General features: G+C 38.8%; 1 protein-coding gene across 9 annotated transcripts in view; it reads left to right on the top strand.

Annotated features, from left to right (window-relative positions):
• IMPG2 (interphotoreceptor matrix proteoglycan 2) overlaps window positions 1-20,507 on the top strand; it is a 61,219-nt gene that overhangs the window by 29,538 nt on the left and 11,174 nt on the right. For all 9 annotated transcript variants that reach the window (XR_004355047.1, XM_032677940.1, XM_032677939.1 and 6 more), the window contains 8 exons: window positions 5,783-5,829; window positions 6,296-6,387; window positions 9,226-9,387; window positions 12,051-12,109; window positions 13,390-13,407; window positions 15,441-15,685; window positions 16,349-16,431; window positions 20,009-20,333. Coding sequence is in view for 8 of the 9 variants with exons in the window: in XM_032677940.1 (XP_032533831.1) it covers window positions 5,783-5,829; window positions 6,296-6,387; window positions 9,226-9,387; window positions 12,051-12,109; window positions 13,390-13,407; window positions 15,441-15,685; window positions 16,349-16,431; window positions 20,009-20,333 (1,031 nt within the window). In the remaining variant the exon portion in view is untranslated. The remainder of the gene's footprint in view (window positions 1-5,782; window positions 5,830-6,295; window positions 6,388-9,225; window positions 9,388-12,050; window positions 12,110-13,389; window positions 13,408-15,440; window positions 15,686-16,348; window positions 16,432-20,008; window positions 20,334-20,507) is intronic.

The following is a 20,507-nucleotide window of genomic DNA, read 5'->3' as shown; positions in this document are numbered from 1 at the left end:
CTTTACCACTTGTGAAGAGTTCCACACTGCTCCTTTTCAGTTGTGTATTTTCTTTTGTGCCCCCTACTGTCTGTTAGCAAATTTGAAAGGCTTGTCCTGCTTTAATTAAAACAAAAATAGGTCAAAATTCAAGAACTACCTAAATGAAAACTAAGACAAATGCATGCACAATTTGAAAGGAGAAGAATCTGAATACAAGACTCAGTCTTGCATTCTGAACTTGAATAAAAGTACTTCTTAAATTGCATAGTTAGTTCAAGACTGTGTAATTAAAGTATTTAAAAATGAGAAAATCAGACAATAAAATGGTTTTCCCTTCTTTGTGCAATATGAACATTGAAGTAGTATTATTCAAGAAAAATAAATAGTTGACATAGCAAATTAGACTTTAGAACATTCAAATTGATAAACAATGTTATAAATAACTGAAAAACTGATGGATGTCCAGAACAGGTAGTACAAATCTGAAGATGTTCAACCACAAAGTTAAACCTTGAGGAGAAATGTAGAGAAAAATCTAATACCTTTTGTAGAATTTCATGGGGAGCTGTGCAATGGTATCACTGGTGCCCCATTTGACAGGTTCAGAGTGTTGTTTCTCCTCAATAATGCAGTATGGCTGCACATAAAGAACCTGTTTAGGCTCTACAGTTGTCTTTGAGTCAATGGAACTCTGTACATGCTTTGGTGGACTGGAAGCTATCAAGTCTTCTCCTGACATGACTGATGTCACACAGAAGTACGTACCACGGGGTTTGAAAAAAGGGGAGTGTAGGCAGTGTTTGTGAACTGTGTTTGCTGTATTGATATGTATAGGCTGTCCATAAGCACTGTTTGCTTCAGATCAACTTCCGAGGCTCTTATGGATCTTGTCTTACACCTGCCTAGATCCTGCTGTCTAACAGAGCTGTGTGATCTGAAACCAGTTGTTTCCCTCAAGGAAACACAAGTGCAGTGTTGTTCGTCCTGGTGCTTAGACAGTCTGCTTGTGTGTATTCCTTCCTGCATCTCCATACATATGTGTATATTTTTATATTTTGCTTACTGCTCAGCCAAGATGACCCAGGGCATGACTCATGCAGGTAGGACAATAGAAATTACGCTTCATATGTCTGTGTCTCAAATTCAAAATAAACTCTTGCTAGAATACAGTCCCTCCACCTGGAGTGGCTTACTTGTGTAGGTAGAGTTAATCCAGATTAATCCAGGACCCTGGATTAATCCTGGGGCAAACAAAAAAAAATCCTTTATATTTTAAGTGATGTAACTGAAGGGGAATTTGAATCTATGTTTAACTTGAAAAGTGATGTGTTCAAACAAATCAGCGTATGCGTTGCTATGTGCATTTTGAGTGATTTCCCTAGAGAGGCCTAGTACTATTGCTGCTTTTTTAGGAGATCAATAAAGTGGGCATTTGAAAAATTAATATGTTAACGGAAGTAGAAGTCTAAAAAAGTGCATGTAAAAAGAAAGCAAAGCTCACCATTCTGGTAAAGCCATGAAAAAAACAACACTGTGCATAAAGTGAGGTTGATTATAGCACAGTTTCTTAAAACAATATTTTATCTTCCTGAGAAAATGTAATAGCTGATAATTTGACCAAATTTGATACTTGATTCGTCTTGTTTGATTAGATTGATTATGGTTTTACTGGGTGGTGTTTAAGCCCTTGGCTTTTAATTTCCAACCAGCTGTGCACTAGTATTTTGTCAGAAAATTGGGTAGCTCTTGAGGGCTTGTATTTGAAAGCCCCTCGGTGCCAGTAAGTATGTATTACCTGGCCTTGACAAAGAGTGTGGTCTGTTGCTGCTTAAGGAGATGGGTTTGCTATGCAGCCTTAACTCTCACCTTGACAGTGGCCTTAGTCTCACCTTGATTTTCAGCACTGTTATGGTTGCCCTATGGCCTGGTTGGGTCTGTGGTTGTCACCACATGACTAACCTGGTGCTTAAGGTGACATTAATGTTGGAGAGCTGCCATTTGTTGGAATCTGTGACAGAGAGAGTCCTCTGGGACCTCTGAAACTTGGAGAACTTTATTTTTATACCAGTCTATAACTAGTAATCTGATCTAGAAGTAGTACTCTAGAAAGCTAATTTTAGGCTTTTTTATTTGCCAACTCCTCCTCCTTTGGAAGTGTGATTTATACCGTAGCATCAGGCAAAGCACCACCAGCCAGTCGAGAGAGGTAATTGTCCCACTCTGCTCTGCAGTGGTGCTGCCTCACCTTGAATATTGTATGCAGTTTTGGGCACAGCAATATAAGAAAGATATTAAGCCATTAGAGAGTGTCCAAAGGAGGGCAATGAAGATGGTGAAGGGCCTTGAGGGGAAACCCTATGAGGAGCAACTGAGGTCACTTTGTTCAACCTGGAGAAAAGGAGACTGAGGGGAGACCTCATTGCAGTCAACATCCTTACAAGGGGAAGTGGAGAAGCAAGCACTGATCTCTGTGGTGACCAATGATAGGACCCATGGGAATGGCTTGAGGCTGCGTCAGGAGGTTTAGGTTAGGTATTAGAAAAAAGTTTTTCACTCAGAAGGTAGCTGGGCACTGGAAGAGGCTCCCCAGGCAAGTGATGACAACACCAAGACTGACAGAGTTCAAGAAGCATTTGGACGATGCTCTGAGGCACATGGTGTGATTCTTGGGGATGGCCCTGTGCACGGCTAAGAGCTGGACTTGATCCTTTTGGGTCCCTTCCAACTCAGCATATTTTGTGATTCTGTCCGTTTTTTCTTGTCTACTTTGAGGATTTTTCCTCTAAAAACTCGAGTAAGTTTAAATTTACCTTGCGGGTACACTGGCAAACACAGCTGTACTGGGTGCAGGTGCCCAGGTGCTGTCAGTAGGGGCTCCCTGTGAGGGGAGACTGGGGCTGCCCCACATTGGTTCCAGCCGGCTTTGACGGACCCACCACAGGGCACAGCTGGGCTCTACACTCATGGCAGTGGTGCCTCAGGGAAAGCCTGTGTGAGAAAGGGCAAGAGCATGGCACAGGGAGAGGAGTAGGGAACAAAAAGAATGAGAAACTGGCATAGGGAATGCCAAGGTCAAAAGCACCCTACCATGGCAAAGCAAGTATTCCCTGAAGCCAAGGGAGGGCTTAGACTGGAACAGGCAGAGCATGTGCTGGGGAGAGGAGTCGGAAGTGAAGTTGAGCCTGGGTGGAGAATAAGTGGTGTTCTAATGTCTGGCAGTTTCTCACTATCCCAACATACTTATATATGCAATAAATCAATTTTCCCCAACCTGAGTCTAATTTGCCTATGGAGGTAATTGGTAAGCGACCTTCCTGTCTTTATCTTGACCCAGAAACTTCTCACCTTATTTTCTCACCTTTCTTGTAGAGAGGCTGGGTGAGTGTTTGGCCCTTAACCAAGGCCAACCCACCAGAGAACTAGGAGCTCAGTTGGTCAGATGGTCATTTTGGTCCATTTGAGATGCCCTGAGTGCAGAAGGCTGCCAGGGATGATGTGGGAACTGTGGGTGACCTGTGCCTTGTGGGGCAGTAGCTGGAGGTCAGGAGTGCCTGAAGGCTCCTCAAAATATACTGGGCACCAACCCGTGGGCAGCTGGATTGAGTCCTGTGAGTCTCAGGTTAAGATCAGAGCTTACCACAATAAATCATGTTTCTCACTGCCCCCTTCTAAAGAAAAGGGGGCTGACACAAGACTCAGCTAATTTTTGTATATAGGTTTGAACTGAATAGAATATTGCAAATCCCATAGCAGACTTTTTGCTGCACATCACTTTGCTTTTGTTGAGTTTTTATTCTGACCCTAGTTACACTAATCAGTTTGTAAGAAATAAAATATTAGACTCACCTCTGCTGAAAAGTAGAATCATACTTGCTTCTGAACATTAAACATGCACTAAAATGCTTTTTACTGATGCTGTAATTTGGTGAGACTGTAATCTAATTCCTATTGAAACTGGTAAAAGAAATGCATCCTGGAGTTGGGTGAACCTAATTGGAAAATATTGCATCAGACTGATCTATTGCAGTTCTAAGATAATTAACAAATAAGGAAACTAAATCAGTCTAAAATATAACAAGCATTCTTAAGAGAGGTGATCTTGTCTGTTATACTTGCTAGTAAAATTTTCCAACCTTGGAAATGATTCCAAGATTTACTGAGGTTGTCAAAGAATTGGTAGAGAGTTATCTTGTGCTGTGCTGGCTGAAAACAGGTACCAGTGTCCACAAGATGGAAGCAGATACAAATAACTACATTTCAAAGCTTGCATATTGCTCAGCTACTTTAGTTGTTTAAAAAAACGTGTGAAGGTACTGTATAAACTCTTAAATAAGCATTTTCTGTTTTATCTGTAGATTGTTTTATTTTTTGCTAATGTAATTGTTGTGGAGATCTCACCCTGTAAGTTTAACATTCCCTGAACTATATTTTGGTATAGTTAATCATTTCGTGCAAGACTAACCTGTGCCTCCTGGGAAAGGATGGGTGAAAAGATTCTTGACTTAAGTAGAAAATTCATCAGGTTTGACTTCAACTCTGTTTATTGGCAAGCCTTATGTGTCTGTGAGAGGTAGGGGGAGAGACTGTTTCAGACATTTAACTTAGTGCAACTGTCATGTCTTTGATCATATGCTGGTGCCCTGGTATCTGCAGTGTGTAACTTTGGATCTGGTTGTTTGGCTGGTGCTGGAAGCCTTTATTTTTTTTTAAGCGATAAAGAGACTGATTATACATCTTGAAGGAGGCAAAATATCCATCGAGTCTGAGTGGAGTTTTCCTTGACGACAGACTGCAAGACCAGTAATATAATATGTGAATCGAAAATCAAATCAGGCAAGGCTTGGAACCATGGCCAATGTTGCATATATTAGAGCGAAGACTTGCTGCAATACTTATTTTATGGCACAGGTATGACCACCAATAAAAAAGGAGTTCCTTTAGAAATGAGAGAAATATCTCAATACAATGAACTTCAATAATTTTCTGAAGTTCAGTTTCTCTCCAGCACTTAAACTTCTAATTTTACAGCTTGGGCTGTATATATTAACAGTATGACAAACCTGAAAAATAATTTTTCCTTCATTCAGGAATGACTTGTTTCTGTCAGAGCATGTTTCCTACTCTTGGTAACTTGCACAGTTGCTCGGGGCTTGCAGAATTGGCTCCAAGGAGCCTGGGTTTACTGTAAGAGCCATGTCAAAGCTGTTAGTTTTTCTTCAGGCTGGCAGTCTTCATCTGATTTTTTACCTGAAATGTTTTTCACATTTGGCCTTGAGTTGTTTTATGTGTGTGTGAATCCAATAATTGGATTTGGAAGCTGATGCCTTTTGAAAATTTCCAAATAAGCAGAATAAAATTAATGATAAAAATAACCCATCTTCTTGCAGTGATTTTGGTAGAGTTATGGTGTTTGTACTTTAAAAACTGAACATTTTATAGGATAATACAGGTTATCTCTGTGTTTTATTTCTGGTCTTCACATTTGCCTTCTTTACAGAACTGCTAGAAGGCAGAACGTATTATTGGGTAGAACTACAAGTCAGTTGGAATATAAGGGGGTTAGCAATCTGGAGAGGCACATGGTGTGTTGTGTGATGCAAGTGACCCAATACCTAAGTTGCAAAGGATAACTGAAATACTGCAAAACCTAATTTTTATGAAGTTACCAGCAAAGTAGCACCATGACAAATTTCTTCTGCACATACGCTTTTTGGTGTGCCACCAGAATCACAGAAATATAACAAACTAATGTCCAACATGTCCAACTTCAATTTCTGATTTTATTTTTATCTGTCAATAGTGGGACTCCAACTCCAGCTTCAGATGCTGATGTTACCACACTGAGAGGTCAGTTTTCATCTAACTCCTGTTAAGGCTGATTCTGAATTCCTAGATAACTGAGAAATTTGATCGTGTTCAGACTTCAGAAAGAGCTGTGAATTTTTGCATCTCTATAATGCTGTTTGTAATCTGGAGATCATGTTGTATGCTGACATTATTTTGTTGCTGTATGAATCATGAAAATCCTACTCGACAAATTAGTTCTGTGCACTTTTTACTGCACTTAATTTCACGTTTCCAAAAATACATCTGCTTAGGCAGAACATTAACATTTTATTCTGATTAGTGTATTTGGTACTTTTCCTCCGGCTCTTCAGGTGTTTCTTGTGCTGTTGCTGCCGTGATGATGGGAATAGAAATCAAATTTGACTGTTGGTTTATTCTTGCTGAACTGCTTCTGGGTATCTACATGTACATGGGTATAACCCCCCCCCAAACCAAACAAAATAATACTGTTCTCTTTCAAACTCAGATGCAGCTGCCAATGTTCCTCCCCCTGATGAGATCTCCATTGAGAGTCCTGCGGGTGGTACCATCGAGGAGGTAGATGGTGTAGACACCACTGTGAGTGATTTTTTTTCATGGGGTTCAGCATTCTGTGGCCTTTCCTAAATGATACTTTTCATGGTCATTTACATTTTTCTAGTATTTGAAGGTGTGTTAATGCTAACTAAGATTTCATAAAACGAGGGCATGGAATTTCTAAAGTTTTAACATAATTTCCTGGGGAGGTATTTTTCATTTGCAGAGGCTCTGCAATGCCACTTCCCTGGTAGTGGGAGAGGACAGATCAGCTGAGTTATCAGATGAGGATTTAACTAGAGTACTAGGACTAAAGAGGGAATGCCCAGTGGTCCTGAAAGCTCCAAGAAGAATGTGGAACATTATTATTCTTATGGAGACACAATATACCTTAGGTTGCTGTAGTAGTGGTACAATGTGTAGGATGCAGAGGGGTGACCTGGACAGCCTTGAAGATTCTGATTCTCTGCTCCTTTTCCTCTGCTGATATAGATGAACTTTTATTTCTCATAAGTCACCCTTACTGTCATATTTAAACAAAACTCACAACACAGAGAATCCTATACCCAGTACTTAAATCATCTCTGTAGAAGTGAGCTGAAAACCACTTGGGTCCCAGGGAAGTATTTGTTTATAGGAAAGAGCTCCTCTGAATTTAAACTTTAGTCCCAACTCTAGAATTCAACTGCAGTATTTGTGGTCCTACATGACTGAAAAAAATTTTGCAAACCAGTGGTATGAGTCAGCTGGCTTTTGTTTTCTTATAAAAATGAAACTCTCAATAGATTATGGAGAAGCTTACAAAGTTTCACATGCTGCATATAAGTAGAAGCTGATTTATGGTACTGTGTTTTATTTCATAACAGTATGGCCATGAAACAAAGCTGAGCCAAACTGTACACTTATAGAGCTTTCAAGGCTGACTGGAACTCTGATATTGGAATAAATACTGAATATGAAACAGGCAGACAGCTTCAGACTCAAGTCCAGGGTCTGGCTTTATATTATGTACCAAGAATACTTGTGGTTTGGTCCCATGTACAGCATCATTCTTTTTCAAAACAGAACTGCCTCTACTACTTCTGCTGGAGCAGAGAATAGGACCACTCAGTAAATCAGAAAGAAACCAGAATTAGATTGCTGCTGCTGCAGTGTTTTCACTCTATACAGTTACATCACACCTCATCATCGCTCAGTGCAGCCAAAATGCATTGCAGATTACAAGACCAAGAGTGAGCAAAGCTCATATTCTGCAGTTGTATGTTGACTGTACCAGGTTTTGGGGGACTGATAAATGATTTAAAGTATATGTTGTTGCAAACAGCCGTATGATTTAAAGTATATGTTGTTGCAAACAACCATATGATAGCAGTATATATATGCCTGCTAAGTGTGTATCTCTCAAACGCTAACTAGCTTGAAGTAGTGCACCAGTCATTATGGTCTTTAACAAAGTTATCCAGTGAAAAAGGGATGGAGTCGGGGAGGAAGAGAATTTAACTAAAAATTTTTAGAGGGTCCCTAAACAACATATACGTTATTCACTGGAAGCAGATAAACTTACTGGAGAAAGGTTTTTCCATTTCTTGTACCATACATAACATATTTTGGTGGGTCTCTGTTTTAATTTTTAATGGGGAAAAAGCAACAACTGCATGTAAATAGCCAAGGACAAAGCCTCTAGCAAAATCATTTGTCTATTTGGCTAAAGTTAACTTAAGCCAGCCTTCCCTTCCTTCCCCCAGAAATCTGGCTTTTTTTTTTTCCTCACATCTTTCAGTATACCACAAGGAATAGCTGGTTTTAAAATACTAGGGAACTAAGCAGAAAACGTTCTTTCTGTGTTGCTCAGTCACTCAAATCAGATTTAAACTTGGCATTGCCTTCTGCCTGTGGCAGCTACAATAAGCTTCATGCTTCCCTCATGCATTGCACAACCACTGCCACGGGGCTCCTTGGGCAACTGTAGACCCATCAGTTGAAGGCCACTGCTTTAGCTCAGCAGAGGTCCCTGCAGGTTTCCCAGTGCCCATTGTATGTCTGTGGGATCCTTCACTTATTGAAACTGAACAGCAGAGTGTTGTTCCAAATGTAGAACTTGACAAAGGTAACTTGTCTTCCAGGTGGAATAGTAAGTAGGAGCCTTGTGATAAATGAGTACATTTTGGGTAAATCAACCTAGGCTGACTGGGCTCAAGTGAGCTGTTTGAGTATCCATGGCTGTACTTTAAATTGCCTCATAAACATTCCACACAACTAGATTTCTGTTTGTACCTGAGGTCAACTAGATAGACTTGCACTACAGACATCCATATGGAAAATAGAATTATCTGCAGTATGAGAATTCTCAAGAAATGTTCTTGCTTAGTAGATTGCCTCATTAGTTGCTGCCTCTGTCCCTGAGGCTTCACAAGCACTCCATTATAGTGCAAGGCAAACAAGTGTGCTGATGGCTCAAGTGAGCATGCTGAGCTTTGCACTGCAGTTTTCATGTGTCATTAAGTATACCCGTGACCAGCCCACCAGTAGTGCCCTGAGGTGCTCCTGTCCATACAGGTTTTTTGCCCCACCATGAGCCAGAGAAACTTTCAGATTTGCAGCAGCTGGAGAAGTTTCTGTCCCGTGTAAGAAAGATATTTGGATCCAAACTTGGGAATATAGTGCAGTATTGACAGATGGCAGACCATTTGTACATCCCATACACGTTTAGGGATGCTTTTTACATGGAGTAAACCCACATTAGGTAGGAATCTTGTCTGTGGTGAGTAACAAGGCTTTGTTTCTTCAAAAAAACCCAACAACCAAAAACAATGGGCAAAACAAACAAAAAAGAAAGTATTAAATCAACTCCTGTTTTTCCCCTTCTTCCTTCCCTTCCAGATCAATAATGAGATAAAGACGCAGGATGAGAAGGTAGTGAGACCTGTAACTGAGCAGATGATTGAGTTCAACATTTTGATTGCTGGTGAAAAGTACAGTGAGGAGCTGAAGGACCCAGCTACTGTGGAGCATCAACTGCTGTCTGAACGGTTCATTTCTCAGGTGATTACCTTCCCTAACTTCCTTTTTCCTTTTGCTGGCTCTGCAAAGCAATAGCAGCACAAAGCATCAGTGTCAGGGCTGCTTTTTTATCGTGGGTTGTGCTGAACCAGCTTAAGGCTTTTGTTGGCCTGAGGCAGGCTGGAAAATACCCACGCACTATGGGAATGCACTGTTCTGTCTGACATGCTGCCTTTTGAAGCAGAAAAGTACCATACATTGTGTGTAGCATGCCAGCTGCTGGAGACCCTAGTTTTCTTTTTGTGATTTTAATGATATATCCTGCTATAATTTTTGCAGGCAAAAGAGGTAAAAGTATGCTTTTGGGAGGATCAGAAAATTATGCTGAACCCCTGAATGGGGACATAGTCTAAACAGGATCTTTCTGAGGGATTGTACTCTCGTTTTCTTTCCCCCATTTTCCGATCTCCTTAATTTACTTTGCGTCATGTTAGCAAAAGAAATGAATCCAATATTTTCACTTATTTTAGTCCTTTTAAAGACCTACTTCTACCAGGGCTGGCATAGACCTTACCATTCTTTGGGAATTTTTCAGTACCTCTCCCTGTCAGTGTTACTGCAGTAGAGCTTTTAAACCCACAGAGAAGTAGTTAGTCTCTTGTTTACCTACTGATGCAACTTCATTAGTTCTTAAATTTGCAGGACTTGAAAATCTTAAATTTCAAAAAGACATTTAACATCTCTCCAGTGACCAGTCTGCTTAGAGTTTGTTTCAGTGTTTTCTAATCAAGTCTTCCAGTTTGAATTCTTCTGTAATTAGCTGTTCTGGGCAGTGAAAAAAAGATAACTTGAGGGTCTGAGCAAACCAACCAGCCAGCACTCTCAAGTAGACAGGTCCATCAGCATCTGCTGATTTGGACATGCACTGAAGTGGGATAGAGGATACCTTAACAATTACTGTCTATACAGAGTAGGTGATAAATGGGGAGATCAGAAGAATTCACAAACAGCAGAATTCATTTGTTATTTGTGCTCAGGAGCAACATTTCTTTGAATGGATTGTTTGCATTGCAGTGAGATCCTCTCTCAAATCTAGGTTGCCAAGACAACTCTTGCTCTTCATTTATGCCCAGATTGAGCAGTTCATGGGACTGCATTTTAAAACCCCTTCACCCAGTTCTTAAACACATGCTCAAATCCCATTGGAGTCAGTGGGAATGAACAATGGTTTAGACTGTTAGGCACACACTTTAAAGAAAAAATACATAGGTGCATTATACATATAAATATACACATGTATGTATGAGTTATTAAAAAAATTGTTTCAATTTTCATTTGGATGCTACAAATAAAGTTACTGGCCCACCAATATACAAATGTATTCCTAAAGTATGATAATATACTGCTGTGTTCTAATTTTCCTCTCCCTATTATTTCCAATTTTTTAAAATTCTGTCTATAATGGTGGTAACTTTATTACCATAATTTTCTTGTGTCAGGGAGTTTGTCTTTCTTTTTTCTTGGGAGAGGTATTTAGAGTGCCATATGGCAGCTCATCATGAGGCTTATCTTTTCTCTAGCTTTGCTTCCTTCTTTGTCCCATCTAGTTGGGGTTCTCTGTTGAATCCCTTTTACTGGGGCTAACCCTGTGCCAGAACCTGAGCCAGATGGGAAAGAGATGTACTCTTCACTGCAGCCAAAAAGCATCACCACAACTGTCACAAGTTGCTAGCGTAGGCTAGACATCTTAATTTTCCTAGTTGTGTGGCCAAGTAGCAATGCCATAGTGTGTGTGTGTGTGTGCATAAGAAATGTCAGATGGGACAGAGTCCACCTGGCACATGGATGTTCCACTCCTTTGATCCCTTGCCTGGTTTTCTCTGAGCATGAATAAAGAAGCTCTTGAAAAAAAGAAAGTCGGCAGCACTTTGATTGTTTAAGTCTCCCCAGAGACAGTTTAAAAATAGGGATATCAGGGAGCGGAATAAGAATTTGCAGAGTGAAAAATAATCCTCAACTGGCAAGGATCTTTTGGGAGCTAAAACAAACCTCCAAACTAGCATGAACCTTCAATATTCTATATCTTGTAGCACAGTTGACTATTGAAATAGGTGTGGATGTACTTCCATTTTGCTGTCCCCAGTTGTCTTTTTTGAACAGCACTGCTGGTCACTCCTGAGCTCTTTGTAAGTTTAGGGCAATGGAGATGAGCTGTGTTTTGCCCTATGTTGTGCCTCTTTGGAATCTGAGAGGTCCCTTTCTTATGGCAGCCACTGCTCCACTTAAGTTGTTAAGGTCCAGAGCATTTTCCTGATTTCTTTTTAATCCAGAGGGGTTTGGGAAGTAATGGAAACTTTTTGGGCAGAGAGGGATTTGTGCTGCATAAATAACAAAAAAGAATGTAGTCCACTATGGGCCATGCAGGTCTCTGCAGTCTCCTTGAATGTTTCTGTACAGTTGCTGGGGAATGCTGGATGTTGTTCTTCATACTTTTTATTTTCCCTTTTCCTTTTCTAATAACGAAACAATGTCACCAAAACTACTCTTCCATAAAGAAAGAGAATATTCAACCATTTTTTTCCCGTTAGATATAACAGCTCAGGTATATTTTTGGAAAACATTGAAAACACTTCCTGATTTTTTTCTTTTTTTACCACATGAGTAGGGTGAAGGTGTGTTAATCTTTTGTTTTTTCCTCAAAATAGATTAAAAGTGTATTTGAAGTACTACCTGGATACAAAAACATCCACATCCTAGATTACAGGTAAAAAGATACTGATGCATACGTGGTGGTTGGAACTGATCATGTATGATGGTGCAGTGAGCTAACATGATACTTGGAAGAATGTTGGGCATGTGTGTGGGAATTCCTAGGATGTATTAACCAAAGGACAAGTGCTTTCATATTTGGTACTTCTATATATAACAGTTGAAATGGAAATACAGAGCTGTATGCAAATGCAAATATCATGGTTTGGGTTTTTTTTAACGATTCTATCGTAAAATTAAAAGATACACTAACATCTAATGCTTCTTCTGTACTGTTGATATCTCCTAGTATTAAACAAGGAAGAACACAAACCTTTTTGGAAAAATGTGGTGTATTTAAATTTCTTTTTCAACTTCTTAGTGTTAATTTGGGATGACTCTAAACGTTGGTGTTTAGAATATGTAAAGGTCTTTCTCTCTTGGATCAAAACAAAGGTGGGCAAATAGTTTGATATGCAATGTTTTTACTCTCTTTATTCCTGTAAGTATTTTTTTTAAGACTAATTTCCTGAATTCAATTTGTGCTTCAGAATGACATTTTAAGTTAATTTGCTAAGTTAATGCATCGAACATCTGATATCTGAGTTTTGGGGTACATGGATCACAAACTGTGATTCTTCTTGAATGGACTGGATATAACTTTCAGAATCTAATGATACTGTTCATGAGTTAATCTAAATTGTGTTTTCTTTGAGACTGTAAGCTGTGTTTCTTAGAATTTATTGCCTAGGGAACTGTAGCTAGATTACATGCAGGTAACAAAGTAGCTATAGTGAGAAAGGTTTTGTGGCTGGAACCTTAGACTGTGTCCAGTTTTCAGCCTGAAAGGTAGCAAAACCTTCCATCTTGGTATTTTCAGTCTAATACATTTGCAAGCTCTTGGTTCATTTGGGGAGACAAATAAAAGGTTGGTATTTCTGGCAGAGCACAAGAACTCTCTCCTCTGCTGTGCATGACAAAACCCCAAGGTTGTAGACTAAACCTTTAGGTGGAATTAGTGAGCCTCTGTCTCCTTGATCTTGAACTGCATTATGTGTAATAAGCTGAGATGTCTTTGCTGATTCCTTGGGATCAATAGGAAATATCAGTTCAGTAAAAGCAGAACAGTTTATGTAGCAGAATAACTATGCAACTTAGTAGTATTTTGCTTTGTGCATTTTCAAATTAGTGTGCCCTGTAGAATACCAAAGCAAATTTGTAAAAACTATAAGACTTAAAGGAAATTATGACACCAATTTAACAGGTTTTGCTGTTCTGTTTTGTTTTTATATTCAGCCCTTCCGAGGAAGACAGGTAAAGACAACTTTTTTATAAATATTGTCATAATACAGATGGAAAAAACATATTTAGCTGGAGGACATTGTTTTGGGGATTTGTAGTTTTGGCTCCAGAGCAAGATAGTTATCCAGCATAAATATTATGTGACGGGTTCTACCAAAAAAATGCAAGTAACTGATCTGTTTTGATTAAAGATAAACCTATTTTGCTTATTTAAGTCCTAATAATAATAGTAATAAAAAAAAAATACTCAGGGAAAGTCTACCTAAACACAAGTCAGCTACTGGGCTAACTTGTGTATAAGAGTCTCTTTTGTGAAGTAAACAAAATTGCTTAATGATTACTCAAGGTCTTCATACTTTGCAGCAAAGTCTTGAATATATGAGGGGTGATTATTATTACTGAAATTAAAGTAGGCAAGAAAACCACAGTTCTCCAGCAAAGGCAGTTGCTTTAGGTACTTAAAGGGCAAAGGTGCTGCACGTTTTACCAGAATTTTCATAAATATTCTTTAGCAGAACATGGGATCAGTCTGGACTCGTTTTGCATCAGATATATGCAAGTTAAGAATACTAAATTTTCTTTAGTATTTTAAGAATTTCACAAGACAGAAAATGAACTGTGGCATTAACTTACTAGGTGTATTATTTTCTTTTGTGTATATCTCAGCAAAGGCATAGCCAGTTTCCATGGAGAATTTTAAAGAGCATTCTAATTTTAGGAGAAAGGTTAGATAGCACAAATCTCTTTACAAACTGTAGTGACTTACAGCCATCCCCTACTACTGTGCACTTCTGGAGGATAAGATGCATGCAACTGTTCACAAAGACTATGTTCCAGCCACCAGATGTTTAGCCTTTTCCAGACAGATGATGGTGTTGTAGTTATTTTTTAGGAATTATTAAAGGCAACTAACAGTACAGTTGTATTAAATCTAAAGGTTATGTTTGAGGAGCATGCTCTGTTCCATCTTTGCTGTGCCTTTTCACTACTGCTGTCCTTTATTTCATCTTCTGACAGTCAGTGTCCTTGATGAGCTTATTTTGGACTTATTTCAATGATAGAGCCACCAGCAAAACTCCAGCAGGCTCCTCATTTTAGTCAGTGTGTTTGCAGATTATGTCTCTGTTGTATCTGGTGCTGGGACTTTAAGACTTCCCTGATCAGAGAAATTATTTTAGCAATCCAATTCAGCTCCATGGAATGAGGAAAACCTATATTCAGGGCACATTTTTCTAACACTTCATAGGTTACTTAATTTTTTTACTGTATTCTGTGTGCAGCCAAAATACGTTATATTTTCTAAAACTCCCTTGTGCTTATGCCCAGTGTATGGTAAATTGGATTGTTGCCTATACTGTCATGTGGAAAAGGACATGCAAATGTATTCAGAAAAAGAAAATTAAGATAATGGAGGAGAATTAATATGAAAAAAACCTAAACTGTACACAGACACAAAACCGAGTTATAGAATAAATGATCAAATGAATCTAGATAAATATTCCCAATTATAAGCTGTATTAAATACCATTTTATTGCTATTAAAGACATTCTTTCGAACAGGTTGACACTGCACAGTGACAGTGATCAGGGCTCTCACTTGCTACTGTAGATTGCTGCTACATACAGCCTGTTTTTCCTGTCTGTTTTCATACCTCAGAACCATTCCCATCATTGGCATGACCTTAAAATCATCACTCTCACCACTACATGCTGGTGGGTCCATTAATAATGCTGGTAAAAAGCCAACCTTTTGGTCTGCTTGTGGTCTGTCTGCCATTCATTAGTAGAAGTACAGGGCTGGGACCAGACCAGGTGTCAGCTTTTGGTAGCCTTTTCCTTGAGAACTTTGCATTGGTGGAAAGCACAAGCAGATACAAATGTGAAAAGAATTAAATAGTTTTTATTTAGAATCCTTTAAAGCCATATATTTCTATTTTAAAAGGTGTATTGAACAGGTTCTTGGGAAAAAATATCATAGTGTTTGCTATACTTTGGAAAACCTGGCATTTCTCATCTGTGTACTCTTTCTCTTTGAACAACTGAAGTGGGGTAGAAGTTCACTATGCTGTTACATTTGATGGAAAAGCCATCACCAATGCCACCTGGGACCTGATTAACCTTCAATCCAACAAGGTGGAGGACAACTCCTTTATGGGCATAGAGGATAATCCAACAGTTGTGTACACCATCAGTGATTTCCGAGATTATATCGCTGAAATCCTCCAGAAAAATGCTTTGCTTGAAAACACTTCCTTGTCTTTAGACCCTAACTCTCTCCAGCTTACTAATGGTGAGTATTAATTATGATGCACTGGTGCGTCACACATCTGAATTTTTATGAACTAAATCTCAGATGAGCAAATTATTAAATTGCCCTCTTAATAATTAAACAGAGAGAACAAAACCAACTATGTTACAGCTTGTTTTGCTCCGATCTTAACTAGGCCAAATCATTAGCAGTAGCATCCCATTTTTTTAATCCATTAGTTTAGTCTCTTTTTTTTTTATTTTTACGCTAAGGTTTGTGCTGTGCAATTCCAGTAACGCTTCCAAAAATTAAGAGGAATAAAAAGGGTTCACATGATGCACCTTGCACCAAGGTGACCTTCAGCTTAGTAGCCCTGTGTTGGCCTTGAGCAGCACAAGGAAATACCTGGGTTATTGTTATACCCAAGGAAATAACCCAGGAAATACCTGGGTTATTGTTGAATATTCAGTGATCCTGCTAGAGGTGATGAAAGAGGGCTGCCAACCCTTTGTTCTTATCTTTCCTCTGTACTTCCTATGAGTGATTTGGGGGGCATTTCCAGGAATAAAATCTCTCTGACAAATTTTTTGAAAAGATTTTACTCACAAATCTGAGATCAGAGAGGGTTTTTCAGTCAGTCTTCCAAAATAACCTCCTCACACTGCTATGGCAGCCTTTAGATCCCAAGTATTTATGTTTTCACAGTGAAAGAAATACTACACCCCACATCAGAAGACCCATCCTGGATTACTGAGCATCCAGCTGTGCTGGAGCGCCCGGAGTTCGATGTGAGTATGGTTCCGAGCAGAGGCCTTTGGACACATTTGAACAATTTAACTCAGCAAGGTGGAATTGTAGCCAACACCCAGAGCTTCTCTATCCCATTGTACATGCAGAATAAGTAGTAATGAAGGCACACCTTATATTAGAGTAAAAACTGGTGAAATCTCTCATATAACAATTCTGATAGCTGTTGCACCAGTTTTCTGTGATCATCTTGTTTAGACTGTAAACTGCTCTAAAGGCATGATTCTTCCTTCCATTATCCTATGTTTTTTTGGAAAGCAACAAATAAATGTAAACCCTAAAGCTGGCTGCTGGAAGAGATAAAATGCTAAGTTTCATGTGCTCCTTTTGTTACTGTATTGCCTTCACAGAAAATTCTCAGCTTGGTTTTATGTCTATTCCCCTAATGCCAGCAAAGGAAACAGAAATATAACAGGCGGTGAAATTGTAATTATCTCCTCTGATTACCTCTGGAACAAACCAGGACATAGATTGAAGTTCCCTATTGGACAGGAGGCTCAGTATCCCTAACCATGTCTGTACAATGCAGAGGGACTTTAGGCAGAGATACTGAGTTAGGTACCGTCCACACTGAGATCAAGTCAATTAGTTCTGCCAACAGTGAGAACTTCTGAATGGTGGAGCATTGTCTGGGCAGTAGGTTTCTGCTCTGCACTCAGTTGTATAACACAGATGTGCCTTCCACGAAGAAATGAGCTCAGATCATGCCATAAAATCCACATCCCCCTGTGCTGGATGGTAGGTTCTCACTAAGCCTGTTATGAGACAATGCTGTGACAGACACATCTAATTGCAGGTCAGCTTCTGAAAGCTTTATGTAAGCAAAATTTGTAGTCACTCAACAGAACCCAAATATTATTAGAATGGAAAAAGGTATAATATCCTTAATTTCATGCCAGCTTTTCCTGAGTTTTAATCATTGGTGTCTAAAATACAAATTCATATGGATTTACCATAATGGCTTAAATGTGGTATGGATTTAAGTTAACTTTCAGGGAAGGTATTTCTCTTTACTAGAGCTGTCTAACTAGTTTAAATTATTGCACATATTTATTTTAGTAAGACAAAGAATTCTTCCATCTTTACATTTTATCTGTGGATAATCTGGCAGATGTGCAGGAAAGAAGATTTTAGAGTAGCGGTACCTTTGCAATAATAAATTTTAACCCAATTTTAGGGAATAGTATGTATGAGAAAAAATTATGGAAGTTATATTTTTCTAATTATGAGCTATGAATAAAGTAATCTATGACTTCAATCAAGAACTCTAACTACGTAAAAGATATTGAGTATATCCCCAAACCAGCTGTGTACAGTCTGCAATACACAGATAATTTGGGAAGTAACTTCACATAAATTTAAGAAAATCAAAAACATGCTTAAACAGTAAACAATTGATCAATTACTTCCACAGATGTCAAACCTTTACGGATACACTTAAGTAGAACTGCTACCTATGGAAAAGAATTTTGCTGTGATTCTTCTTAGCTGATCTGAGAATAAGTTGGATTTGTATTATCATACATACTTATGACATAATGTGGGACTGTCATGACTTCACCATCTAATTGCTAGCAGATGGTACCACTTTTTTTTTTTTTTTAGTTTTACAGATCTCTTAAAAAGTAAAGCAAAGTCAAGTCTTTTTTTTGAAATCCATATTTTCTTGTTATTTCTGTGAGTTGTAACAGGTAGAATGCTCTGGCTTGCTGAATACAATGCCTTTCTGGCAGCAGAAAATGGAAAATCAGGGAGGGAGTTTTGTGTTTGCAGTCATCTGTCATATTTGTAAGCCTTTCAAAAGACATTAGCAAAAACCAGAACTTGCCAAGATGATATTAAACTTGTTAATATAATATATTGCACTGTAACAAGAATCTTTGAATAATGTTAGTTGCCATAGGAACATCTATCCACATTCAAATAAATGATGAAGTGCAATCCCTGGCAACTAAGTGCTCACATAAAAAAAAATGTATTGAGAAGCTATTGCTGGTAGTCCTTATTCATTCTTTATGGAATTTATACATGTAATTTGTTTCTAATTTTGTATAGTAACTGTTTTTACAGCTTTATTTATAGTGGTCAGTTTTGCCAAAAAATATAATTGCTGGAGCACATGTCTATGTGGTATATATACTTTTCAACTGCTTGTTACCATATAAATTAAAGAACGTGAGGAGGCTGTGGTGGCATAACAACTGGCATTTTTAAATGTGATCAATGCAGGTAAACAAATAATTTAATAAAAATACCTTAACTGGCCTGTTTCCAAAGCATTCAAGTGCAGTTTGAATGAAGCTGAAAATTTAATTCACCCACATTTCAACCAGGAGTAAAATTTCAAAGTGTTTGGATTCTTCCTGTTATCCCTGCTGGTCAAGTAATAGAAAGAGATTTGACAGGAATGGCGAGCTACAGAAATAGTTAAAATGGTTTTGAACTGTAATGTGTATTACAGAACCCTGTGTCCACTGCCCACTTAACTTTGCTCGTCACCATCAGCAGTTGGTTAGTTCTTAGTAAATTGCTGCTTCTCGAAAGTGCTTGGCAGGTTTTGTATCCCATGGGTTTTTTTGGTCCATATCACATTGATATGTGGGCACGTGTCTGTGTGAAACACTAATTCCCGAATTTCAGGCTGGCAGCTTGCTTTTGTAGCCTTGACCAAATAACTTATCTCTTTATTGGCTTTTCCCAACATAATTACCTCATCAGACACCATGATAGTAGATTAATATTCAAAGATGAAATGTGCTAACTATTTTAACTGTAAATCAAATAATGATTGGGATGTGAAGTAGTAAGTAAACAGTGTGGAAATTGGAGGTGTCAAACCAAATTATTTTTTCACATTCCAAACAATTAGTTCTGCATACTCTTTGTTGTTCATAGTTACTGCTGATAGATAGATAGATGCACAGGCATCTTGGCTTTGAGACTAAAGTTATTCCAGGTTCTCAGCATTCTTCTTTACATTATGGTTTTTGTTTCCCTCCTGGGTTCTTAGGCCCAAAAATTAAAAGATACCAATAAATGATCACTGGGCATGCATACATTCAAGCTCTGTTTCTATGCTGTTTTATGTATCATAGTAACTGCAATATTATAATTAATATATTGATTGCGTACCTGAATAATAGCTGCTAAAACCTCATCATGCTTTAGGAAGTCGGGCAGAATTTATCTTTGGTTTAATTAGAGATGGACAGATTCATTTTTTTAGTACAAGAAAGGATAAGGGGTTGGGTGTAGACGCCAAATCTGTTGATCCTGTAAGTGATACTGTACTCCAAACAATCTGAATGGCTCCTTTCCCTTTTCAATGGACACGACTGGACATGACATATGCCACAAGGACATGCATTTTACATGTGTATTGCACACAATTAGCAAAGGGTCTAGCCCCTCCTGCTGCTGTGCATTGCTCTCTCACAGAGGCAGTAGTACAAGACTGCTGCTGCCTGCTGTTAACATCCTGTATGTGTTCAGCTCAGTGCAGATAATCAGTGTTTCCCCTGTAATAGTGGAAATATTAATAGTAGGTTTATGTTCCAGGACAGCACCTTTTTAGCTGAACGTCCCTCAGCAGATGAATCAACAGTCAGCAATGCCTTGCCTTTCGATTACACCAAACCAGACTCCACTTCAGACAGTGAACAGTCCAGTGACAGTGAAATCCAGCCAAGACCAGAAACCGTGGACTCAGAGGCCGGTTTGGCACCTGAAGCTCCACTCTCCTCAGAGGCTGACGACACTTCTTTGCCTGATGGGCTGAATTTAGAGGATGGGAGTCAGACTCCTCATTTGCTCCCTGTACCAGTGTTAGAGCATGATTCTGAGGACTCTCTGGAATGGTTTTCACCCCCCAGTTCTTTAGATGGTAAGTTAATGCCATTGACTGGAGCTTAAATTTGGATGCCAGTGTTTCCTGATACTCACCAAATTACAGTTTACTAAAATGACTTTTCAAAACATCTAAAAATTGGCTTTCTTTCTCTGCTAGTTTTTACCTTTCTTGTATGCATATACTTAAGAACAATATACCAAGGTAAAA

The sequence above is a fragment of the Chiroxiphia lanceolata genome, chromosome 2 (genome assembly GCF_009829145.1).
Source record: "Chiroxiphia lanceolata isolate bChiLan1 chromosome 2, bChiLan1.pri, whole genome shotgun sequence".
Taxonomy (NCBI): domain Eukaryota; kingdom Metazoa; phylum Chordata; class Aves; order Passeriformes; family Pipridae; genus Chiroxiphia; species Chiroxiphia lanceolata.
Note: the sequence above shows the minus strand (reverse complement) of the source record. Positions and strands in the feature narration are given on the sequence as shown.